This window comes from Psilocybe cubensis, chromosome 1 (assembly GCF_017499595.1).
Source record: "Psilocybe cubensis strain MGC-MH-2018 chromosome 1, whole genome shotgun sequence".
Taxonomy (NCBI): Eukaryota; Fungi; Basidiomycota; class Agaricomycetes; order Agaricales; family Agrocybaceae; genus Psilocybe; species Psilocybe cubensis.
The window spans coordinates 3,350,446-3,375,719 of record NC_062999.1 but is presented as its reverse complement, the minus strand read 5'-3'; the positions used below and the strand labels follow the sequence as shown (position 1 = coordinate 3,375,719).

At 45.4% G+C, this 25,274-nt stretch overlaps 7 protein-coding genes across 7 annotated transcripts; 4 read left to right on the top strand and 3 right to left on the bottom strand.

Moving 5' to 3' along the window:
- Positions 1-105: 105 nt before the first annotated feature.
- On the bottom strand, positions 106-1,862 carry JR316_0001168 (Casein kinase II subunit alpha; the record flags this gene model as incomplete). Its single annotated transcript, XM_047886979.1, has 11 exons — positions 106-120; positions 177-239; positions 330-370; positions 455-517; positions 567-715; positions 767-915; positions 976-1,140; positions 1,197-1,280; positions 1,329-1,598; positions 1,652-1,728; positions 1,781-1,862. 11 exons carry the CDS (start codon positions 1,860-1,862, stop codon positions 106-108), a joined length of 1,158 nt encoding a protein of 385 aa, XP_047754725.1.
- Positions 1,863-1,958: 96 nt separating this feature from the next.
- Positions 1,959-2,710, top strand: JR316_0001167 (uncharacterized protein; the record flags this gene model as incomplete). Its single annotated transcript, XM_047886978.1, has 2 exons — positions 1,959-2,358; positions 2,418-2,710. 2 exons carry the CDS (start codon positions 1,959-1,961, stop codon positions 2,708-2,710), a joined length of 693 nt encoding a protein of 230 aa, XP_047754724.1.
- Positions 2,711-3,445: 735 nt separating this feature from the next.
- JR316_0001166 (DnaJ-like protein 1, mitochondrial) lies at positions 3,446-5,374 on the top strand (the record flags this gene model as incomplete). Its single annotated transcript, XM_047886977.1, has 7 exons — positions 3,446-3,527; positions 3,691-3,773; positions 3,821-3,901; positions 3,952-4,525; positions 4,581-4,920; positions 4,973-5,085; positions 5,241-5,374. The coding sequence occupies 7 exons, from the start codon at positions 3,446-3,448 to the stop codon at positions 5,372-5,374; spliced, it is 1,407 nt and encodes a 468-aa protein (XP_047754723.1).
- A 705-nt stretch (positions 5,375-6,079) lies between these two features.
- On the top strand, positions 6,080-8,638 carry JR316_0001165 (putative MFS-type transporter; the record flags this gene model as incomplete). The annotated part of the gene is made up of 15 exons (XM_047886976.1): positions 6,080-6,282; positions 6,331-6,367; positions 6,428-6,574; positions 6,625-6,687; positions 6,745-6,778; positions 6,829-6,981; positions 7,032-7,067; positions 7,124-7,253; positions 7,303-7,367; positions 7,603-7,679; positions 7,734-7,914; positions 7,972-8,165; positions 8,217-8,375; positions 8,431-8,475; positions 8,528-8,638. The coding sequence occupies 15 exons, from the start codon at positions 6,080-6,082 to the stop codon at positions 8,636-8,638; spliced, it is 1,635 nt and encodes a 544-aa protein (XP_047754722.1).
- A 1,763-nt stretch (positions 8,639-10,401) lies between these two features.
- On the top strand, positions 10,402-11,947 carry JR316_0001164 (Putative choline kinase; the record flags this gene model as incomplete). Its single annotated transcript, XM_047886975.1, has 3 exons — positions 10,402-10,604; positions 10,747-11,467; positions 11,531-11,947. The coding sequence occupies 3 exons, from the start codon at positions 10,402-10,404 to the stop codon at positions 11,945-11,947; spliced, it is 1,341 nt and encodes a 446-aa protein (XP_047754721.1).
- A 570-nt stretch (positions 11,948-12,517) lies between these two features.
- Positions 12,518-15,332, bottom strand: JR316_0001163 (mRNA decay activator protein ZFP36; the record flags this gene model as incomplete). Its single annotated transcript, XM_047886974.1, has 5 exons — positions 12,518-12,865; positions 12,923-13,405; positions 13,463-13,483; positions 13,544-15,100; positions 15,171-15,332. 5 exons carry the CDS (start codon positions 15,330-15,332, stop codon positions 12,518-12,520), a joined length of 2,571 nt encoding a protein of 856 aa, XP_047754720.1.
- A 2,012-nt stretch (positions 15,333-17,344) lies between these two features.
- Positions 17,345-25,234, bottom strand: JR316_0001162 (Proteasome activator complex subunit 4; the record flags this gene model as incomplete). Its single annotated transcript, XM_047886973.1, has 37 exons — positions 17,345-17,352; positions 17,410-17,491; positions 17,627-17,700; positions 17,755-17,917; positions 17,980-18,189; positions 18,241-18,394; positions 18,798-18,919; positions 18,977-19,095; positions 19,155-19,251; positions 19,298-19,419; positions 19,480-19,599; positions 19,655-19,908; positions 19,958-20,119; positions 20,175-20,311; positions 20,363-20,404; positions 20,462-20,692; positions 20,744-20,802; positions 20,853-20,870; positions 20,922-21,036; positions 21,096-21,129; positions 21,181-21,363; positions 21,415-21,789; positions 21,843-21,975; positions 22,028-22,099; positions 22,147-22,321; positions 22,379-22,422; positions 22,473-22,871; positions 22,920-23,154; positions 23,211-23,543; positions 23,597-23,680; positions 23,736-23,950; positions 24,000-24,078; positions 24,127-24,149; positions 24,210-24,477; positions 24,535-24,646; positions 24,696-24,950; positions 25,008-25,234. 37 exons carry the CDS (start codon positions 25,232-25,234, stop codon positions 17,345-17,347), a joined length of 5,535 nt encoding a protein of 1,844 aa, XP_047754719.1.
- Between the last annotated feature and the right edge of the window lie 40 nt (positions 25,235-25,274).

Here is a 25,274-nt window from a genome sequence, read left to right as displayed (position 1 = left end):
GGCGATCCTGAGGAGTTTGTGGAAGAAAGGAATTGTTGTTGCACACGAGCATCTGTTCATGTGGGAGTTCAGGTGTACTATGATAAGGTCTGGTGCTTAAGTTCCCTAAGTTGTTGAACTCTGGATAAGAGGATAAGCATGATAAATTGGCAACATGAACCACGGCAGTTTCTTACCACGTGCCACCATATCTTGTACTGCGCGGACAACATGTTCAGAGATGTTCCGAAGTTTTGAGCCTATGGTCGAATACCTCATGTAAATTTCAATTCCTCGGCTTAACACGACGTCAGCGTGCTCCTCATAACCGGCTTTCAATGCGAACACACCTCGTTAACGACCATCCACGGGTTTGGAATATACGGTGAAGCTAAATATAACGAATTTATATATACTGGAAACGTACAGTGGTAATAACAAGAAGTTACAAAACAGTTCGCTGGCAAATATCAACCTGATGATGCGGAATCACTCTCTCCTCCTGCAGCAACTGGGGTTGCCTCAGTTCGAACGGGATCTGTGTAAAGGTAAACAATGTCATGGAAAGTATTAAAGGGATGACTGACCGAAGTAGGGCTGGGCCTGAGCTTCACGTGCTGTGAGACGTTCTTGATGGTCATAGCGTAGAAGTTTATCCAGAAAATCGATAGCTTCGTTCGAGATATACCTTTGATTCTCGGATGTAATGAATCTTGTCCAAGGTTTCCTCGGATATCTAAAGAAATTCGGTCAATCTTTGCTCGTCAAGTAGAAGAGACAAACAAACCTTCCAAGCAGCTCGTCGTATTGGGGGTCAAGACGAATGTTGTATTTGTCAATATAGGCGTACAAGTCATCGGTCCCTAAAACTTTGGTAATCTTCACAAGTTGATCGTAATTGTCATGACCGTGGAAGAAAGGTTCTTTGCGGAAAATCTGCCATGATAAGAAGTACATGATCGATGACAGCCACATATATGCGGCGTTTTCACTTACCATAGAAGCAAACATGCACCCGTAGCTCCACATATCGAGACTATAGTCATACTCTTGGAAATCGACGAGTAATTCGGGACCCTTGAAGTATCGGGAGGCGACTCGTACATTGTATTCGGTCTTGGGATGATAAAATTCAGCTAGACCCCAGTCAATGAGACGTAGCTACAAAAAGTAGAGGATCAGCCGATTTGAAACAAGGATTGAAATGAAATAAAAACCTTGCGATGTTCATGATCAATCATCACGTTGTGTGGTTTGACATCCCGATGCATGATACCTTTAGAATGACAGTAATCAAGAGCCTGGAAACAAGGTCAGGAGATAAATGACCATCTATGATTAAAAACAACCTTGAGTAGTTCAAACATGTAGAATCGGACATCATGGTCGGTAAATCGGGGGTAGAGAACCTTGAAGTCAACATTATGGACATATTCCGTGATAAGGCTTGGAATCTTGGATGTTGGGTCGCGAACGACGTCTAGAAGGGCAACGACATTGGGGCCTCCAGCGAGATTTTGAAGAATTTTGATTTCTCTTTTAATCTTCTTCTTTTTAACTGGCTTCAGCACTTTGATGATACATTTTTCCTCAGTGACGACGTTTATGCCCTCGAAAACCTACTCATTACTTTTGAGCCAGACATCGGAAACTGACATTGAGTTCGACTAACCTCTGAGTATTTGCCGCGTCCTACTTTCCGCACAATTTCATAATGATCTTGGGATCCCCACTGTACTTGAAGATTGTCTGGAACAGGGTCGTCAAAAGTTGTGAAAACAGAAGATGGATGCGATCGTACCATATTCATACCACGAGGAGCCTAGGCGACTATTAACATCGGGATACACACGGGCAACAGACTTCGTTGATGACCTGCCCATCAGCGAAACTTTGAAAGGGATGAGTTGTCGAGCAAGGAGACGTTGTCGACAACGAGGATTGAGGAAGGTGAATAAGAGGCGTACATTCCCACGCTGATGTCCCTTTTATCACAGACAGACATTAAAATCGTCCTCTTCGCTGTGCCTGATATTACGGCTTCGAGATATCCATTGTTGACGTTGCATTTCTCTGCCACACATACTCAAAGGGCTGGTTTCATGAAGAAGAGATCACAACCAATACGAAAGTTGCCCCAACATTGGCCATCCCATTTGCGATACATTACTGTTTCTCATCACCACTCATCAGTGACACCTTCAATACTGGCACATATTAAAGCTCCTTTGAATGAAAAAGGCGTTAATTCCAAACCTGCCGGTCGACCAAAGGTAGTCATCAAGGGCATACGCAACACATCCCATCCTGCCAATGGCCAATTTGGTTTGTTTGCGGCGCAAAAGATAGCACCCAGAACCCACATTCTTGATTACATCGGTATGCAAATGCAATTTGTCGTCCTTCGTATCGATGGTGTATCTCAAATTATTTGCTAGGCGAAATACATTGCGATGAACGACCTGATTCGGACTACGATCTATCTCTCTGTCGACTGCCAGATGGCATAAGCATCGGAATTGATGCCAGTGCAATGGGTAATGAGGCCCGTTTCGTAAATGACTACAGAGGTATATCAGATAGACCAAACGCCATTTTCCTCGAAGGAAGTACGCCCTCCGCAGAAATGACGATAGCCATTTGGTCGTCTAGTGAAGAAATAAAAAAAGGCCAGGAGATCTTAGTGTCGTATGGAAAATCGTGGTGGCAATGGCGGACAAATATTGAATGATGGTATTGCATTCCCTTGAACTCGACCAACGTGTGTATGTGCAGTATAAACGGTGAGCAAAATAACCTTATGCATTATCTACGTACATGACTTGGACAGATCGTCATATTGCTGAGCCCTCAGGCCTCATGTTCTATCCAAATTATGTTGGTCCGTTGATCCGGTGTCCGTACCGGCATCGCCTATCATTTACTTGCTTCACCCCTCTACCTTCATAGCAACATGCTCATTGCGCTGGTGAACTCCTTGCGGCGAAAACAACTTAAGCATACTTGAAAGACGTCGGTTCGTCCCCATGATGTAGGCTGTCTTGGAGATTTCTGATTTAATACCGTCTGTGTTAACTTTTCGATTCAATGTCAATTGTAATCTGTGCATTGTTGGTGGTCCACACTAGGTTGGTTTGATCTTTGCTGAGAAATGCGCGCGTTTTTGTGTTGGCCCAGTGTATATATAGCCAATGTTGTACTTCCGAGCGAAGAGTTCAGTAAAGTTTAACAGAGCTAGACATAACTTGATCTCAGCAGCAAACTCGAAAATCAGAAGATGTGGGAGGTACTCGTTGGTACTCGACTTCAGTGACCTAGTAGGAGTTAGAAATTGCTAGAAAATTGAAAATTGGAATTTCATTGGACGAATGATGATGAAATAGACAAACAAGAACAAACAGCTCAAATTTCTTCCGCCCGTGTCATTGACCGAATTTCAGTTCGCGGAGAGTTGTTCACTCATACCATGCCTCCACGCCTGTCATCCCCCGGTTTCTCCACTTTCATTGCATTCAACTCATGTGCCCGTCAGACTCTCGGTGTTCAAAGTAGGAATCTTTCAGTATATCGGTCCAGCTGTCTTCGTCTGAAACCGCAGCCATCTCCCTCGAAACGAATATCTGACAAGGTAATGCTATTGACGCGCACAAGGCCCACATATTTACTCACCACGCGTTTAGCGCCGAATTCATCCTTCTAGACCTTGTTTAGCTGCGCCTCCTAAGAATCCGTATGAGGTACTCGGCGTAAAACCCGATGCGACACCAGCCGAGATAAAGAAAACGTATTTTGCGGTATGTCTCAATATGTTACTTGATATTGTCTGCTCATCGGTATTCAGTTGGCTAGGAAATATCACCCCGACACGAACAAAGACAAAGGCGCTAGAGATAAATTTGTTGAAATACAAGACGCTTATGATGTGTGTGCTTCGTGATTTATACAGTTGTATTGATATTAAGTGCTGTTTAGATCTTGAAAGATGAGAAGAAGAGGGAGGCCTACGACCAGTACGGGGCAGCCTCGCAACAGCCCGGATTTGACCCTAATGGATACGGATTTGGTGGTGGTGGTGGATTTAGTGCAGGGGGTTGGCCTTTTGGGCCTGGTGGACCTCAGGGTAGACCAGGTTCAAATTTCTTCGACGAGCTTTTCCAGTCTTTTGCTGGCGGTGGTTCGTTTGGAGCAGGCCCGAGGGCACGCGCGAACCAAAACTTACGAGGACAGGACATTGAAGCTGAATTATCTGTTAGTTTCCTCGATGCTTGCAAAGGAACTAAGAAGAAGGTTACAATCACACCTGTTGTCGACTGCAAGCCATGTTCTGCCTCTGGCCTCAAAAGCGGTATCAAGAAAACTACATGCTCCGCCTGCGGTGGCAGCGGTACCCGCACTTTTGCTTTAGACAATGGTTTCCAAATGGCAAGCACGTGCAACGTGTGCAAGGGCGCCGGCAATTCTATTCCTCGAGGAGGCGAGTGTTCAACTTGTGGAGGTGTGGGCAAGGTGCGCACTAAAGAGGATTTGACCATTAATGTTCCAAGCGGTATGTGATTGGATATCTTTGCGGTGTGATTTTATTATTCATTTGGTGTGTGTAGGTGCCGAAGAGGGGACCACAATTCGCGTCTCACAGGCTGGAGACTCGCCTATAGCAGGCAAAGGGCAAAGGGGTGACCTGTTCGTCCGATTATCAGTTGCACCGTCCCCCGTTTTTTCAAGGCAAGGTGCAAACTTGTCTTATCATGCCCGAATTCCTTTCCATAGAGCTCTTCTGGGCGGAATTGTGCGAGTTCCTACTCTAGACGGAGAGGTTGATGTTCGCATACCTGGAGGTACTCAGCAGGGAGAGGAAATGGTTCTCAAAGGCCGTGGCGTATCCTATCTGAACGGAAAGGGCACCGGGGACCTGTTCGTCAAATTCAATCTGCAACTACCACGGTCAGTGATACTTTCTGTAAACTATGACCGATGTGCTCACTTTTGCCTCTAGGTCTCTAACGGCACGGCAAAGGTCGCTTCTCGAAGCTTACGCTGATGATGTTGAGGGTAAGGCCCCTAGCAAGACCGAGAAAGGCTCGAAAGAACCATTATCAGCTGACAACGGTGAGGTTTATTTCACACAAAGTCCTCCGACATTGGGTCGTTGGATATCCAAAGGATTGCAAACCTTGCGGCAGCGCCTTGGATTCTAATGGCACGTTTTTCATCGCTGTGGAATAACTAGACTAAACTTTCTCATTTCCTTTCTTATGGTATAGATGCTTCACAAACTCCGAAGAGTACTGCCGACAAAACACATGATACCGACACTTCGTCTACATCTTCTGAGGCTGACTCTGAAGTAACCGGCCCCACCGAGAAGAAGGATGAAGGAAAGCGAGCCACCGGATGAGGATTAGATTTAGATATACATTCACTATTTATCTGCTTTTCAATGTCCGTTTACGTGACTTCATAATTACTAATGATACTTTAGTTTGTGTGAGAAACTGAGCTTTAAAATACCTCTTTCCGTCACTATTCGTTCTCTTTTGGAAATGTACCTCTGTGTCCTCCTTCCCTGTAACGATCTACCTTACGATCTATCGGCCCTAGTCTTCCTGGACATAACGGCCAAGTTCCGGGGTAAATTACAACGAGGCAGTTTTATGGGTCTTGTTTACCGTTCTCATGAGCAGCATGGTCTGTCTTCGCTTCTAACTGGGCTCTGATACCATACTGGATACTGTTCTTTGTGACATTTCACCGGTGGCGATTTTGTTCTCATCAATGACTTTTATCAAAAATCTCTCATTGCAACGTTTTGGTGTCAATGGAAATGAATCCAACCTGGGCACATCTTGCCGATCTCATATTTATCTAACACCTAAAATCGGGGACGGGATCTTTTCATGAAAGGCTTTCCTACAACTGAATCCAGGTTGATCCTCTATCCAAATTGTTTTCATGGCAAATAGTGAAGTGTCCAGGTCCATTGCATCACCCGATCTCATGTTCTGTCTAGTCCAGCCACTTCTTCACGTATAAATGAGAGGCAGACATATGCCTTTCAGCCAACATCTCGTCGAAGCAGATATTTTTCTGTCGCCCACAGAAAATGTCTAGACACTCTGTTGGTTATCCCTCTCTCAAATCTCAGAGACCGTCATCTGAGAAGCAAGAACATGTCTCCTCTGAGGCCAGTGTATCTAATTGCAGTTCTACAACGAACTCCGGAACAGACTCGTCTGCGTCAACCATTGCACATGCATGTATCCACCACAGCCTTTCGACTGTTCAACTACTCTTTATTCACATAGGGTGAGTATTCAACTCCTCTTAGTTAGAACCTCACTCACCTATCAGCAGTGCTGCATTGACACTCTTCCTAGCGACTACAGATGCTGTAAGCAATTATTGGTGGAATCTAGCATCTATGTGCTCACTAAATGTTCACGGCATCTAGACTATTGTGTCAACAAGCTTGCCTACTATCGCTAGTGATTTACAGGCCTCATCAATCCAATACACATGGGTCGGCGTTGCGTACATGCTCACGCAGACAGCTTTTCAGCCATTATACGGAAGAGTTTCCGACCTTGTAGGCCGTAAGGTAAATAAACAGCCATTGCAGTATATGAATCACTGCTCATACGATTACAGAGCGTGCTTTACTCCAGCATTGCCGTCTTTGCATTTGGCTCGGCTTTGTGTGGAGCGGCTCAGGTAAACTAACCTTGGTTTAGAGATGAGTTTGTTTTCAACTATCTTTTCCTCTTATAGTCGATCAACTGGCTCATATCTGCACGAGCCATCGGTAATTGATTATATTTGTACCTATATCATGAAGTACTGACCGTCAACTAGCTGGTATAGGGGGCGGAGGTATTGTTAGCTCTGTCTGGGTCATCACCTCTGAAGTAGTTGAAATTCGTCAACGTGCGACGTGGTCCCAAGCTTTGAGTGTGACATGGAGCTGCTCTGCTATTGCTGGCCCTTTGATTGGTGGTCTCTTCAGCGGTAAGATCCTCTTCAAAACAATCATATATCCTTTTGACCACATTACATAGGACAAAGTAAAGGGCATATCGGCTGGAGATGGGGATGTAGGTCTCCGTTCGTTGATTCCGGCCCTCATGGTTAATTTCAGTCTCTGTTCTAGTTTACATAAACCTTCCTATCTGCTTTTTGGCGGTCGTCATACTTTCCCTTTCCCTTCGTCGGGTGGAATTCGCAAAGGCATCAAATACCTCCTGGCAAGAACTTACAAGACGATTCGACTTTATTGGACTGTGTGTATACATACCATGCAATCTAACGCCTTCTTACTTCATGTCGCAGACTCTTGTTTATGGGAGGAACAAGCTGTATCATAATTGGATTCAGCTTTGCAACCGAGATAGGTTGTAAGTTCATTCATAAACTTGCATCAGCTTTGTGATATTCAACAGGTTTATAGGGGATAAACCATCAACATACTGTTTGATCGCGATTGGAATTACTATCCTCCTTGGTGCTGGTTACTATGAAAAACATACAGCCAGGGATGCTCTGTTCCCGCCGACGTTCTTTGGGGATTTTACAACAAGCAAGTTTTCAAAAACACCTCTACCTTTTGATGTCTTAAATAACACGTTTCAGTCGGGATCTTGCTTATTGCCTTTGCACACAACGTGGCGTTCACTGCTGGAACGTTTTATCTTGTTCTGTTTTATCAGGTTCATTTTTGCCCCACTTTCTTTTTTGTATTTCGATTGAAGTCACGGACTTAGGCTGCCCATGGATCTACCCCTCTACAATCCGGTCTGAAGCTCCTTCCTTATTCTCTCGGATCTTCTCTTGCCTCCATGCCGGTTGCCTGGTTCATTAACTATTGGCAGGGCAGAACCCAAGATACTAGCGGACAAAACCTCGTCATCACGATTGGGCTTGCAATCTCCACTCTAGGCTTCGGTAGGCTCAAGATGTGTTCTCGCTGTATGATGCCTATTGACGTGTCCGACTTTGAAGGCTTGTTAAATCTTCTCAACGAGCACGCCAGCATCGCCTTTGAAATCGTCTATCCATTGGTAGCCGGGGTCGGCATTGGAATGCTATTCCATGCCCCCTATCAGGTCTTTCTTCGTGCCCTCAAACCTCAGGAACTTGCTACAGGCACAAGTGCTTTTTTCCTCACTCGATTTACGGGTGCAACGATTGGACTGGTAGTAATCACCGACTGCTCTCTTGAGCTCTACTAATGTTCTATGTGCTAGGCTGTCGCAGGAACGATATTCTATGCTCGGGTATCCAGTGCTCTGCCACCTGACCTGAAATTTCGGGATTCGTCATCTTCAATCAATTATGCCGCGATAAAATCTTTGCCATCCACTCAAAAAGAAGATGTTCTTCATGTCATATCATCAGCTATTAGAGTGAGTACTCTTAAACATGGAGTGGATGATTCTCAAAATATGTCTGAAACGTCAGTTAATCTGGACCGTTTGCACACCCTGTTTGGGTATTGCTTTTCTGGTGATTGTTTGCTTTCTACACGTCTGAAGTTTGTGCTGATGTCAGACGTCAGATCTCATTTAAGCTGCGCAAAATCCCTAGTGCTGAGGTGACAGAAATTGCCACTGCCCACACAATTTCAGGGACGCAAGTGTCGGTGGAGAACTCAAATGAAAAGGTGTAACGCATATTTGTTCATAGATTTCGGCACCAACTTTCCAGGTAACCGTTAAACAATTCCAGAAATTTTGGGCTTCAAAAATTGCTTGCAATGCGGGCCGTTGTATTCAAGATAAAGTATATACATGACGCTTCTATGTAATCCTAGGGGATGAGTTGGGGTTTGTACATATACTACGCTATCGCATTGTCAGAATGTGAGAGCTGTTGATTGACGGCCAATACCCATACAATATCGTCCTGACGTTGAAGCAGAAATAATTCTGGGTAGACTTACCTGAATATGAAGAGGACTGTGTGCGTGATCAAACACGAGTGCAGCCACCTAACCTTTCAAAGATTTAAAAATTATCCAATGGAATAGCCGGCTTTGCTCTTCTTTTCTTCACGCTCGCTTGCCATAGACCCAATGTGTTTAGTTTACTAGCATTGGAGATTCATTTAAATTTAATGATGTTTAGATAAGATGAACATGAGTTCACTGATTAGAAATTGATTATGGGATCTGAGATGATCAGGAATACTCAGTAACAAGTCATACGGAACTCTAATGGCACGCAAATATCATTACTCACTGAGGCGTGCTAATTGTTACATACCAGTGGAATGCATACACGCCGGAATAATAGAGCGCCTAGGACTAATCACCCGCCAATTCCTAAGAGCAACATTGGAAGTCCGGGCGAGGTACGCTGTAGTGCTGAGAATTTTGAGTTAACAGAGAACTTGCGTTGAGTTACTGCAAGTTACATGCGAACCTTAGATACAAGAAAGCCAGAACCCAGATTAGACCGATATGGTCTAGTAGCCGAAAATGAACACGTAGGACCGGTGGAGGGATTGCAAGCGATTCCAGCGTGCGCCTTGCTTGGCCACCAAGGACCGCTGTCCCGAACATGTGGTCGAGATGGTCGAGGTCGGGGAGACCAGTGAGATATTTCATGTATCGTTCAGACTTCGTGTCGAAGGCTGTCACTGGTTCATATTGAACTCTTGACTAGACATGTGGTCGCAAGCGCTTTCTACGCTCCGACTCGGAATAACAGAACGTAGAATAAAATAAAATAAAGCATTCTGACCCTATGCAGTGAGATCACCGGACAAGGTCATGCAGAAAAGCGTTCAGAAGCCTGTGGGAGTTGCTTCGCCAGCTTCACTTCGATCGCAGAATTTTGAATACACAGAAGTGGCCATAGGATAACTATGACGCGGAATTTCCAAGTTGTACGATTGGTGTATTGTATACCTTGATTGTCTGACCTCCGACTTTTCTCGGAAGGCGCGAGGTGTCCACGAGGTGTCGCTTGACAAAGTATTGACAATGAATCAAGGCAATAGGCACGACCACATACTCTCTGATGTATATGGTATTTTATTTACTTGCAAAAGCCCACATTTGTCGTTCAGACTTGCCGATCCCAGATTCGTTGTGACATGAGACATTGTTTCGTTTCAGGGTCGATCTGTGCATGCGCAAAATCCTCGAAACCACGATGGCGGAGTGTGAAGACATATGAGGAGAAACTGTCTCCCGGATTACAATACGGTGTTTGACGTCTGGCTCGCCTTGGGAAACTGACCATTAGTGGCACACGACCTGGAACTAAAAAGGGAAAAAAGCGGGTCTTGGAATCGAACGAAATAGTTCGGCCATGATAATTGATCCACATTTCGCATTTCAATTCTCATCCTTATCATTGACCGACCACCGCCAAGCGGACCTCAATCATCCTAGTTATTCACCACCACCACTGATAACTCTCAGCAATGACCCCAATATTATCACCCGGATTCTCGTCCTCATCGTCCCCTCTCCCACCTGCGGGAACTTCCAGGCAAGTTTCGACTAGTTCTCTGCAGACACTCGCAGACCTGTTGGTCTCAGCTTCAACCGCACAATTATCTGAAGCCAATGTGGAGGTTGTTCGAGAAGAGGGTGTGCGCCATGCCAAATTTAAACTAGACGCTAGGTGAGAAGCTTTCGCTGAATACACATTTGTCAGGCGCCCGCCGCTCGCAACTGAAGAAATGGCATCGTGAATCAAAGAATCATGGTCCGATTCTACTGCCAATCCTTTGATTACTAGCTAACACTATCACATCTCTGATTAGGCATTACAAGAAATCCTCATTTTGCTTACAAGTTATCGAAATACTGCGAAAGCTACATGTTCCAGGATGGTACACCGCTCAGATTCTGCCAGAAGACGTCATTATCCACAAAGTGTCTGGAGCACTGACCAACGCCGTGTTCTTCGTATCTTGCCCAGCAATCCCCTCTCTCAAGACACTCCTGCTTAGAGTTTACGGTCCTTCATCGGGCTCTCTCATTTCCAGACCACGAGAGCTCCACATTCTCCATGTTCTTTCTTCGCAATACAAGATTGGCCCTCGAGTTTATGGCACATTTGACAATGGAAGGATTGAGGAATATTTCAATTCTGTGACGTTAACCCCAGAAGATATCCGAGATCCGCAGACTAGCCAATGGATCGGAGCACGAATGGCGGAGCTGCATTCAGTTGACATTGAAACTGTCTATGGACCGACCACCCCTTCGTTAAGTCAAAGCAATGGGTTCGAGATAGCCGCCAACGTCTCATCGTGGCTGGGACCAGCTCAAGATGTACTTGAACTACCTTCAGTGACATCGGAAACCGTTCAAGAGCTGGGGTTGGAAGATTTCAAGAAAGAGTGGGACCGGTATCTATCCTGGGTGTTGCAACGACCTCACACTTTCGGAACGCGGCGAGTTTTCGCTCATAACGATGCACAATACGGAAATCTTTTGAGACTGAAAGATGGTAACGAAGGAGTGGATGAACATCGCCAGGTCAGTTTGCATTTCGATGTTATGATAAAAGTTGTCTTTCCCTGATACCCCGGCCTCGGCTAGATCATCGTCGTCGACTTCGAATATGCTGCGCCTAATCCAGCAGCTTACGACATCGCGAACCATTTCATTGAATGGACAGCTAATTATCATTGTTCTACACCCCACCTCCTTACGCCATCACGTTATCCCACATTCGAAGAACGAAGTAACTTTTATGCCGCATACATCCATCACGCAGGAATGTTGGCAGAAGATCCCGTCCAGGATGATGCTCAACTTGAGAAAATGATCCAAGATTTGGACAGGGACGTTCTTATTTGGGCGGCTGCCTCCCATGCCGGCTGGGCAATCTGGGGCATTGTTCAGGCGCGAGAAGATATAGAGGCAGCTGTCGCCGAACCAGAGTTTGATTATATCGGTTATGCGAAAGGAAGGATGGCTGCCTTCCGGGCGGATTTACGGCAATTGGGCATATGAGCCTTTTCTTTCCTATGTTCTCATTTACCAAGCTACATGCCCATTTCTCTTGACAATATCTACTGGTTAAGTAGCGCACCTGGTCGCATTTTATTTTTGTTTATCTTCGCTACATTTCCCTACGTTCCAATAATGTCCATGACCTGATACCTGAATCATAATTGAATTGAATGGAATAAAAACATGATGTGGGCGACGACGATTGTGATGTAAGAGAAAAGAATAAGGTAGGCTAGTAGTGGTGGTTAAGATCGTGTGTAGCGATCGAAACAAGGTCGTGACGGTCATTTTTACGGGATAGAAAAAGCAGAAAGGAAGAGAGAGAGAGGGAATCGAGTTGAGGTAACCAAACGAGCCGGGGCCGAACCATAAATGTATGTATGTATGTAGCGGGAATCCAACCAAACGTAGGGTAACAAGCTATGGCACAGTTGAAAGCACAGATGGGATATAACAGTGTCCGACCACGCGGGCAAACAAGAAGCGGAAGACTAAAAAAACGGAAAATTGACAGATAAGTTTAAGAAAGCTCTCAATGACAACAGGGTGAATGATATTGGAGTGTATAAATCAGGCCCAGTTTTTTTCATGCAGGCGAGTCGCCCCAATAGAAAGTTCGGTGGTCGACCAAGGAGAGTTCGACGACATAATCTCTCCAGCGGCGTTGGAACCATGAGGGTAGGCTGAAGTTGAGGTCGACAGGTTGCTGCGGGAGATGCTGCCCCAGTTACCAGCGCTACCGGCGCGCACGTGCCCATTCACCCTGGTTGGGACTGTGGCTCCTGGTTGGGGGCTGTCAGAGCCAAAGGCATGGCCAGAAGTGGGTGGCGATGCGCTGAAGTCGCCTTCCGTACCGCTGAAGGAGTGACGAGGGTTTGACGCTGAAGTCGAAGAACTAGTGCTGTTCTTCTTTTGATGCTGAAAAAGGCATTCTCATTAAGATTATGATAGAGAGAAATAAAAGAAATTACATACATTGGGGAAACCAACAATCTCCATTCGGGCCAGGTTATGCCTGCCCAAGTCAGGTCCTGCAGTAACTGGCGCAGGCGACCTAGCAGATATGTGCTCAGGGTTGGGTAACACGATCCCATGACTGACAACTCCAAATGAGGGGTAAGCAGATTTGTTTTGCTTAATTGAAGCGCCTTCCAAGGCAGAGGTATCTACTCTCAACGAATTTGGCCTGCCGGGTTGAAAGGTGTTAGTGGGGTTAACCTCCACAGGAGTAGACGCCACATTAGAGGGAGGATCCGTCGGATTGCGTTGAGAAATACGGGCAAGAAGAGAGACCGATGAAGATGTATCGGGATCACTGTCAGAGCGCTTCCGGTGATCGGCTTGAGGCTGAGGTGGAGTATTTTCGACAGGGCCTCCTGCAGCTGGGGCAGGCGTGAGCTCTGTGTGAATGAAACAGCATCGCTTCCCGTATGGACAGGAACCTGATACCCAGAATGTCTACAAAAGGAATCAGCATAGGCGCTTATTTTTAAAAATACATAGATCAAAACACACCTTGCAGATCTCAGTTTTGTACTAAATAAAAGTTCAAGTTTTGGTCAGGACGCTTTTTCAAATGGCAACAGAGTGATTTACCTTTGGGTGTCTCGAGACACGTCGTAGTTCTTCTTCTCCATGAGCAAACTGGCATTTAGCGCCGTAACGACACGATCCTTTCTCCTCCCAGCTGCGGCATAATTCGGTTTTGTACAAACCTAATTTCCTATTATTCGCGCTGGGACCCGTCTGACCACTTGAACTAGTGGGACTGCCAATTTCTTCAAGATTGGGAGTTGTAGTACCCACGCTATAGGACCCGGTGTACTGCGCTTGCAGACGAGCCATTGCAACCTGCTGCACTGCTAATTCCGGTGCAGCATAGAATTGATTAGGGTAAATTGGCATAGTAGACGGAGGCAAACCCGGTTGGAACATGTTTGGGTTGTAAGGCTGCATAGCGTTATTCAAGAGCTGTAAGGTGTTGACATCACGAAGAGCAGAGGGGTCAGAAGCAGAGTGGTGGTGAGTTCCACGAAAAACGTTATGTTGCTGTTGGACACGAGTTACAGCAGGGTGGTGGTTCTCGTGAGATGGGGGGCCCGGAAGCATCATTTCATAAAGTTGCTGTGTATTTCCCAAAGAAAGGTGTGACGTATGATGAGCGCCGCCGTAACCAAGGCCAGCCGGAGTTGGACCCTGCTGAGGGAAGCTTCGGGGAGTTTGACGGTAATTTACTGTCGGAATCGGATTATTGGGTCGACCTTGTACGAATGGAGGGGGTGGAGGGGCTGCCCCGTTCATTGGATTCATAACAAGCCCGGAGGTTATGTGCGGGGCCACAGGCCCAAAGTTTCGTTGCTGTTGAGAGTTATAGTCTAATTGAGGCGCTTCACGGTCTCGATCTGTCTGCTGAAGTAATTGAGGATTAGGAGGATAATGGAACATGTCTGTTGGGAATGTAGGCCGTTGAACCTGATTTGCCAGTGATGGATATGATAGCTCGGCATTATGTTCACGGTACTGATTTTGCGCCCACTGCTGTTGCTGAACTTGTCGATCATGATCGGCATCTCCCGCTTGCTGCAAACGGCGAAGATCAGCAGTGGAAAGGCCACCACTGAACGAATGAGGCCTTTCCTTAGCCTCTGGGGTTGGAGCGCCCTTTAGAGGGGGATGAGAAAGCAGTGCATTTCCAGCGATAGAATCGCGAGAGCTTGAAATGGTAGTGTCCGCGGACGACCCTCTAGAATGGGCAATTTGGTGATCGGGGACATGAGGTGAGGAGCCAACACTAGTATTAGAGGAAGAATCCAAAGGACTAGATTCTGCAAGTTGTGTCACGGCACCGGACGCGATTTTAGTCTTGGGAGGGGTGCGAAGGGACACACGGGAGTCAACTGGATCCGCGGTGACATCACCGATCTTGAGGCGACCAATTTGGTCGGCGAGCTCCCAGCTGGCAGATTCTGCTCCCGCATCGACCAACTGACCGCTGCTGTTGACTCTCCAGCGACGACTGCCATTTACAAGGCTTGCTTTGTCTGTGTTTTCTGCATTAGTACGAGAAGGCATAATGAAAGAATCTGGTTTCTGCAGCGACTGGGGACCTGAATTGAGACGAATAGTGGTATCTGGGGTTGACGGTTTCCAATTCTAGAAGAAAACAGGAGGACGAGTCAGCAAAGACAGGGAGCACAACACGTGGCGGTGGTGGGCGGCATACCTCGAAACTGGGCTCCAGGTCTGAATGGAGGGGATATATCCAGCCAAAGGAGTCTTTAAGGGCTGAAGGACGAGACGAAGTAGACACTGAAGAAAATAAGTCGTTCGAGGGGTCGGAGTAGCGAGAGGTAGTGGTAGATGAATTCGTGACTGTATCGTGCATTTAACTGTGGGTTAGAACACGAGCAACTTGAGGAAAGAACAGCGAATGAAGAAGAACTATACTGACCAGTAAATTAAGGCCTGTTGGATTCCGATGAATGGGAGATAAAAAGTAGAGTATAAGCGAGGACGATATTTGTTAGATAGAGCCCCTAGCGCGGTGGGGACGACGAGATAGGTATAAAAAGCGTAAGCGGATTCGTGAGGAGGTCGTTACTGTAGGGCTGGTACGACTTGGAAGAGGAAAAGAAAGGAGGAAGGTATAAAAGTGATGTCTGGAGAAGGAGAAAGGTGAGGCAAAGGGGAGGCAGCCAATCCAACCAATTCGACAAACCTTTTTGATCGCATGCAACGTGCCCGAGTCTTTCCCCAAATAATTACACAAACCCGGCCAGGTCAGTCTGAGTTTCTGTATTTAAAGCTGCTATCGATCCTAGCCAGTATTCTGGCGTCCAGACTACGGACAAGACAGCAGAGGACGACGGCGGGAGCGACGAGGAGCAGGGCGGGAATGGCGATCAGCGCCTTTCAATCTCCGCGCTGTGTGGCACAATCATTCCACCTCTCAATCAGTTTCAGCAACCCGTAGGTATCTCCACCGCACCTACCACCACCCCGCCGTCCATCTCTTTTTCTCCCACTTTAGCCTCCCATCACCCATCATTTGATCTCCAGACCATACAATATATCTTCTCGATCTTTATCGATTCAATTTCCCTCCGTTTCGTCACACAACCAGGGCTTCTTCCACTATCGATGTGAATGTCTTTTCTACACGAGTTTGACGGCCACAAGCCACACTGCTGCGACGACATCCAACTCTCAGTGCCCTCACAGCTCCTCTGCGCATAGCTTCGTCCTTTCGTGCCTGCTCCTCATCATATCATCATTTACACTGCCCATTTCTTGTTGCAAAAATACTCATTCCACAGCCACTAGCAGGAGCGCCGCTTCGCTTCCTAGGTATCTGTCCTAATATGGTATTATGATTTGATTCAAAGCCCGCGAAACTGCCAAAACGGCGTAGTTGCGGCGCAGTCAATGTACGCTTTCTATACCACCGAAGCTTTTCCTGCTCTGCAAATCCCTCCAATTCAGATTTATCTCTATGCCTTGAAAGAGCAACCTTTTTGCCAAGAACATATGTTGCATCTCAAACTGTTGTCCGCTCAAAGATTGTGATCTACCTGTTGTTTGACGTTCTACGGCCCGTCGCCTGGACCCCGAGACAACTATCGGTAGCCTCTATGGTCCGTTTGAACCTAACCCCGCCGCCGCCATGACTAGATTCCAAACCTCAATTCCACCAAGTTCGGGATGACACTGTTCACACAAGTGCAATTCATTTCCAAGTAATCAAAGGACCCAAATCAACGATCTCAATGTCTTGCGCTCAGGTGCTCCTGAAATTCTCTACGACAACTTGTGACCACCTGGTACCCCCGTCACTTCGTAATAACGATAAAGGCCCTTCGTCGGTTGTGCATTCTGAATCAATCTAAACTCCTAATCCGAAAATCGATGGAAAGAAACTAATTCTACAGAACGTTGATGACATGTACACTTATGGCCGTAAATGATCAAGACCGCATATCGAGAACCCTGCAACAGACATGTTGGTCCGCAGAGACCAATTTACATGCGAGGGACCTTCGTGGGCACCCCTCTCACATTAAGTCGTCAATCCAAACTTAGCTGCACCTCGTCCGACAAGGTTCCGGGCCCCGAAGGACCGAAGGCATGTTTTACACGCGGCAGACAAGATGATACCATCCATGTGAGTGCCACAGTGGATTGTACGCGTTCATTTCCTTGTAAGCGCGGCTAACGTGAAGATAAAACACGGATAACATAGATAGATAACAAGGCTGTCAAAGGACTTCATAAATACGGCTCATTAAATCTATGACATTGCTATGATTTTGTAAGACCGTTGACAGTGTTGAATGCTATTTCTTGGCATTGTTTAGTTGTATGAGTTCAATGAAAATGAAGACTACACACATTTACATTTCAAGCATCTAAACGGAAACAGAGATCAAATTAATATACTTGAATACATTCGAGTATTGACTCACAATAAGATGTTCCTACTAGCATCGTGGACAGACTTTGCAATTGGTCCTCATCAAACAAAAGCTGGTCTTTATGCCAAGTGTCCTGTTACAAAAAGTAGGGTCAGAACCGAAGTGCAACAGTACAACATGCGTTGATCTTCACTTGATGGGTCTAGAAAAATGAAAATAAAATAAAAATCAGGGGTCCAAATTTCAGTCAAGCGATCAAAGAACTAACCTTTTTGAATTCGGACGCGCACTTTCGAATGGTTGTCGAAATAGGTGGAGGATCGGTGGCATGAGGCGCCAAAACTTTAAGACAAACACTCAGAAGATATTTCATAGAAAAGTATCCAAATAAAATACCTTCGGTCAGTGATGGCATCCAGGGTTCTACAGAATACGGCAAACTTTCAATCAAAGCACAAATCCCTAGGATTGCGGAATGAAGAATCTTGAGTGATTCTGCATAACTAGGATCCCGCCGCGGAGGAAGAACAGTTTTGCGTGCCAGTGATACAAATCGATTCTATGCGAATGGAATACGATATGGTAAGAAGTTGTTGCAACATCCAATAAGTGCACACTCACCTTGAGAGGAATAATGCTCTGTCTCTGCGAGCATCTGACCACTCCTGAGAACACTTTAGAGGCCGTTTGTCTTACTTCGACGTTCTCATCGGCCAAACAATCAAGAAGAACATCCATAACTTTCGCAACGCCATCTTGCGATATCGATAGAAGATTCCGGTAGAAAAATACAACCAAAGTAGGCAAAGCGTTCAAGCGAATTCTCCAGGACTAACACCGTCTATTAGCTTCATTAATTCGCAAACAAAGGGACAGACAAACCGTTGACGATTTAATGGCAGTTACAAAATTATCAAGAATTGTCTCAATGTATTCCACAGGTAGAGTTACCGCAGAGAGGACGTAAAGGACAGCTGAGCTGTAGGCTTGAAGATCGGAACTGTCGTTCAGCTCTGACATGCGAAGTATCTCAGGCCTATGAAGCGTATTAGTATTTTGGGTAGTTGGACTTCTGAACAAAATACTTGCATCATCGCTGCTGCATATGGGAAAGCAAGGCACGCCGTAGGGCTATGCGCGGATACCCAAATCCATTGGAGCACTGAAGAAAGTTAGCTGAAGCCAGAAGGAAAGAAGACGAGATCTTACAAGTAAGACCAACTTTGTCATACTGAAGGAAGCATGAGCTCGTTTAGCGTAAAAAGAAGCTCAGAAAACTGTTGACTTCACCTCTGATTGGTTGACGCGGGGTGGGGGTAGACGTTCTTCTCTCCAGGTCGGGAATTTCTCCAAGATACCCGAGACGTAATTCATAAAAGGTGCGTCACTTATCATAATCACAAATCAGCGGAGTTATTGAGGAATGAGAGTAAACATACCGGATTTTCAATGGGTCCTTCTGTTCGCAGCATGCAGTCAAGAACGCTTCTGTACTGGGATACCACGGTTGCCATTGATTGGTGAGAATCACAAAAAGACCCTGACAAACATGTTGTCGTATCTACAGTTAAATCGAAGCGTAAGGAATGAGTCGCCAAAGAAAATGACGAATACGCACTTCCGCGTAACTGGAGTTGGCATTGTCGAAGAGTAACTTAACAAATGTGCCGGCTTTGGGATTGAAATAGATACCAAGGCTATCAACAAGAATGCCGAACAGACTCAAGGATTTTGTCACTTGAGCAAAAGATACATGAGAACCAGTGCATTGAGCAGGTTAAACGAAGTAAACATACTTTCAAATGCTGAATCTCCGTTGAATTCCAGAGGAAGAGCGTAAATCCAATCAACTAAAGGTTGGTTCCTTCGAGGATCGCGTTTCATCAGTTGATTCTATGAAAATCAGCATTCAGTTTGGAGCATTGAGCCTATTAGTTACCTGGAAGATAGTTTCCCAAAATGATAGCGTCTCCGGTTTGATCTGTGAAACAATCCGATTAAGCCTGCTGGTCGTCCAGGTCCATAGTTTATTCGATGCTGATGCCGTCCAATGTTTAGATCCTGTATAAACGATAACCAAGGTTATGACAAAGTTGACAGGCAAGCATTGACAGCACTAACCACGTAAGATACCTGCTAGAATTTCAGCACCGGCACGTTGCTTATATTTATCAGCGTCAGACAGAAGAGGGTCAACGACCGCCAGAATATCTTCCAGTCCATCATTGCCGAAGATTTTGGCTGCATGATAGAAATTTAGCAAAATGGTGGACAATAATTTGGCGATCTTTATTACCTAGATATTTGAAGAAAAGGACATTATCTGCGCGGAAATCCAAAGAGCCTCCTTCCTTGCTAGATTCTTGGCCCCATAAAATGGAGAGTTGCTCAATATACCCTTCTTTCCTGACACCTTCCTTTATTGCATTAAGAGCAGCTAATGAGCTAGCTTCCCATGACAAATCACCATCCTTATCGTTAACAACTTTGTACCCTTTGACGGTGGGCGTCCACGTCAAAAATCCAGTATTGATCTTATCAAGATAGAAGCTAAATGTGATTCTAGTCAGTGAGGTCCACTCCTTGTGTATAATCTTACCCATTATCTTGAGCGGGATACTGGAGGCTCTCTAAAAATCGAGCAGGGTCGCCAATTGGAACCTTCCTAGAGAAAGGGTTTGTCCATTCATCTAGCCAAAGTGCTTCCTTTGAATGGGAAAAGCTTCTTATTTTGATGAATACAAGGAGCTTGACAATGGCTCTGCGTAAATTTTAGTGCTGAAATGAAACACAGTGCAATGAATATTGTGACGGACCTTTGAGCAATGGCACGAATGGTTGGCTGCGGACTGATTGTTTGGCTCAAGAAGAACTTTGAAAGATCTGGTGATGGCACTGCGTCCCTTCGCAACAGGCCATACAAGAAACGAGCCGCAGATTGAAGGTAACGCCACTGTTTACAATCGGTAAAGAAAAACGTTTGAAACAAGATATATAGACTTACATGAGTTGTTGGCCTCGATGCTAGTTGAAGTATGGATGAAACCTGACGCAGAAAGCAACATTAGTTTCTTGTGCAATGACTAATTACAAAGATATCTACCGTGTCGATGTACAAAATTTCGCGCTTCGATGCTCGTACTTGTGTCTTTTGGAGCGCGGAGTTCAAGAGGTCATGGTTGATAAACGATGAAGAAAAGTTTCTTTCGAGCTCTCTTAAAGCGTCGTCTAGACGGGGGGTATCCAACTCATATGCGTCGGTATGAGTGGCCTCTTCGTTTAGGTGAGTTACGCAGTCTTGAGAGAGGCTGGTCACTAGCTTCTGAATGGACGGCTATAAATCTGGGGTTAGATCGTTTAACACACCGATTGTACGAAAGATTACCTTTTCTTCGTGTTGACATTCCAGAAGTGACATAAGATATTGCTTGTGGAAGCTTTGATCTGTGTGTTATGTATTAGAGTGAGTGGTGCCTCGTGTTCAAATGACATACCAGCCAATGCATATGCAGCTGAACAAGTCAGGTTAGTTATTGATGATATTTTGAGAACACAACTCTTACCTATGCCTTTATTCCACAAAATGTAGAGAGAGCCTTTCATTCGATCTGGATCATTCCCTTTCTCAAGAGCCTTGAAGAGCGTTGGAAGGATCAGTCGCGTGGAACGAACATAATACTGTAAAATGAGGAATAGAATAAGCAAAAATTGAAGATTCAGAATTATCGATAGCTCACTCCAGTGACATTATGAAGTACTGCTTGAGCTTGCCTACATTTAAATTAGATGCGATAACAAGGCTAGTAATTGAACATTGCTGACCTTCGAATCCGCGTGTACTGAGAAAGTGATAATTCCACAAGTTCTTGAAGAAGTTGATCATCCAACTCAGATCGACGTCGATATAGGGCGTGCATATAGACTCGCCCGCTGTGATAAACATGGGCACGCTTGATGAACACCATACGCGAGTTGTCCTTCTGTCTTACCCATGAGCGATTCAAGCTGTGAGACAATCATGAGCACATGAGCCATAAAATATGGGATACAACTTACTCTCGAGCCTGAGCATAATTCTTTTGCATTGAATCAAACTCGCTTCGGCTCAAGCCGTAAGTCAGAAGGTATGTATCAATGGCTCTGGTGATCCCAATTACAGCGTCAATATGATCCTCGCCGTTTGTTGTCTGTCTGAAAGTGGCAGCACCACGGAGAACCGTCCGACCAAACTTCTCTCTCGATAAAACATACTTTTGGAATCGTGAATCGCTAGGATCGGTCAGGGTAAATCCAGCTTTGACGTCCAGGTGTGCCACCAGTAGTTCTGGAAGCTCTATATCTGTCTTGATGCAAGAGTTCACGACAACTTTGGGTTGCTCTTTCACGAAGGTAGACAAACCGCCCCAGATAGCTCGGCAGGCATGAAGATAACTGAATTAAAATATTAGCCAAATATGTTTTGTTTAGTATTATTGCACACTTACCGACAGAAATCGTTGCGAGCGACGTTGTCCCAGTTGCCACTGGTCTCTAATAATGACTCTACCAGTTTTAATGCTGGTTGGCCTATACGATCAATGATCTCTAGCACAAATGCAATTTCATCGTCATTGGGGACTGAGAATGGGACTTAGAATTACAATGGCAAATATCCAAATTTGGGACACACCATGCCATTCAATGACTACATCTTGCGGCTCGTATAGTCTTCCCCAGTGAACAGAGTGGTTCTTGTTGAAATCTACAAAGAATCAGTTTTTGAAAGAGCATTGGGAAGGATCAACACACTAGAATCCTCCCATTCCTTTGTATTGACAAAACGCGCATTTAGGGGGTAGGTGCTGCCTAGCGTGCTCAGTATGCGTGTAATTAGCCGACCAGTACCGGTGTATCCGCGTTCACTTTTAGTCTTCTCCACCAAAAGGGAGAGTAAATCAAGTATCTGTTGCCTATGGGCCAGAAGCTAAATCCAGAGGATCTGTGAGTATAGTATCCTACAAGTATACTGGAGGAACCTCACAGCAGCCCCGCCATATCCCAGACATCCACGGAGTATAGCCATGTCTACGTAATGAAACGTCAAATAAATTCTTGGTCAGAAAAAAGGCACGGACTCCAGTGTAAAGTGGTATCAGAGGGCACTGCCGCATGAGTAGAGGTAGTTCGAATGCTGGATGCACCGTGCTTCAACTCCTCCTCTATCTGAGAAATGCAATGAGGAAGGAACTTGGCCATCGTTTTTTCTGGGCGAACACGGGCAAGGCAGGCGATGAGTTGACCGAAAGCACGAACAGCATTAGATTTGGCATTTGTTGTCGCATAATCATAAACGAGATTTAACACTAGGTCAAATAACTGGTCAGAAAGCTGCAAGCAAACGACGTCCATCATGCTCTTGATAGATTTGAGTACACTCTCTTCTTGTTTGCCCCCAGTGGTATTCTTTCTGCCTCCTTCCTCTGGCAGATTCTCATAGAGCGCAAACACTCGACGAAAGAGTGATACAACCCAGTCTGTAAAGAGTTAATACACATCATCGTCATAGTGAAAATGGACCATACCCGCAAAGTTGGCCGTGCTATCACGAACGAGCGATCGCTCTTCGGCTCTACTCAATTGAGGAGTGTCTCCTGGCTCGGTACCTTCAGGCAGATGGTCGACATCATCTACGTCCATGTCATCCGTAGGCCCGTCGTCAGAAAACGAGAAACCGGACTGAGAGAGGTCACCGATTTTGATATGTTGCACAACTGATAAGATAAACATCGTCGCACAAACGGTCTTAACAGGGTCGTTCTTTGGGAAACATAGTAAGCATCTTGAACACACAATTAACGGTCAGACCAGCATACCAAATCAATGCCCGGTATGCAGAGTTCCAATAATGGGACTATGTGTTTTTGACCCCCAAGCCATACGTGTTCATTTACTAATGGGCGTGAAATTCCTGAGAGCATACTCAGCATGGCTGTCGTCCTATGCGTTTCGTTAACGACTTCTAAGCCGCCGTATGCACGTTCTAGGAGCTCTGGCATCACAATTGTTGGCTCAAGGGTTGCCAATGTGCGAAGCGAGCCTTGTGCATAACTCATACAGACAGGGTCCTTGGAGAACATTGCCAGAAGGGCGGGTGTCTTGAGGGAATTGACAAAGGCTCGTCGAATCGCCGGTGTTAAGCGATGCATCTGTTGAAACAGATAAAGCGTCAGATAATTAACCAGAATATAGATTGATTTACATTAGGTGTTTTGCAGGATTCTTCTTCCTCTTCCTTCCATCGTTTGGCAAATTCTGCTCCCAAGCGTTGGATCAATGTTGTCAACTAATAAAACAATGTCTTTGAACAATTCACAATTTGGAATGCAGGGAACACTTACGGAAAGTGACCATGCCCCTGTATTTGAAGGATGAAAAAAGGATTCGATGCTTGTGAGCATGCGATCTAATGAATCCATTGCCTTTGACCCAGCGATATATCCAGTTTGCTGAGGTAGCTTTCCCTCTTTCATCTTAGACTGTTCGACAGTTGGGGTTGCTTGACGAACGTCGCCATCAATTCTCATAGAATATATTAGTATTCTTGCAAGGGCATCTGTATCGAAAATCAAAATACATAGCAGTTTATAGTAAAACCGACTTACTGATCTTGCTTATGGACTTCTTGATCTTGGAACCACTCTTGTCCAAAAGATCTGCGTGTTGAGATGTATTTGAGGAACCCTATGAATTAAGTGAGATTTTTGAAGGCAGTAATGTGCATTTAATTACCCTCATCGCACCAACCGGAACGTCTGGACAGAGAAATGATATAAATCAGGGATAGCATATAACAGTCAACGAGGGATTTATACTCATTGAGCCAAGGCCTTTGCCCATAAGCGTGTTCCATTCAGCCTCCGTCCAAATGCCTACATCTTTCCACACAGCACCACCGTCGTTATCATCACCGCAAAGCCCTGAAACATGTTCTTCAGCTAAATCGCCACATAATTCCAATACTCGATCGTCAATTATGGCTGAGTTGAATGCCTCCCAAATCTTAAAGATCGAGGGCATGTAGAGATGTGAATGAGTAGGAGGTAAAAAGCATGTCAATACAGGGACCATTGTCAATATAGTCTGATTCAGGTTCAAGTTAGAGGCTGACTCGCAATGAAAGACAACAAATGTGCGGACTTCTTTAGTTAACATTGGCAAAAATGTTTCCAGCATAACTGGAATCTCAGAAGATGGGTAATACCGTTTACACTGTTCAGCAACGTAAAGCAAGATATTGACCAAGTTTCGTCTACACCAGGTGTTAGAGGGTATGCTTTCGAGATCAAATTGTTTCTTACGATGCTTCCTCAAGACTTGACTTCGGCCATAGTTCCCTCTGTAAAACACGCCAGAGAGGCTGCCACTGAAGCTGTAGATCTGTGGCTTCAAGCTTACGTTTCATGCCAGGTTTATTGGAAAGCAAACGAGACAGCATATCGGCCCAACCACGCAGAACGCGAGGTTCTACCCCTGGCACAAGACACAATTCGTAGTATAAGCGCACAAGATTTGCTCGAGTATTAGTGTCCATAGGGTAGCGCATCAAAAGCCAGCTACAGTCATAATAAGTGACTGAAAGAATATGTTATCATAAACTTGAAGACAGATACCATTGAAGCATTCCATCCCAAGTGCTTAGTACTAGCCAATTCTTTGCTTTAGCACATATATAAATCTTCTCCACAATTTTTTCTAGACGAGCTTGCATATCCTCGACTGTCTCACATTCGTATGGTAACGAGTCGAGATATGTTTGGAGAGAGGCGCGCTGTTTATCGTAGACAGAATTTACGGCCTCGTCAGGCGAATCGGGGACCATGATATCTTCATCATCCATGATGGCGGGATGACCTGAAGATGTATTAAAGAGGGACTGA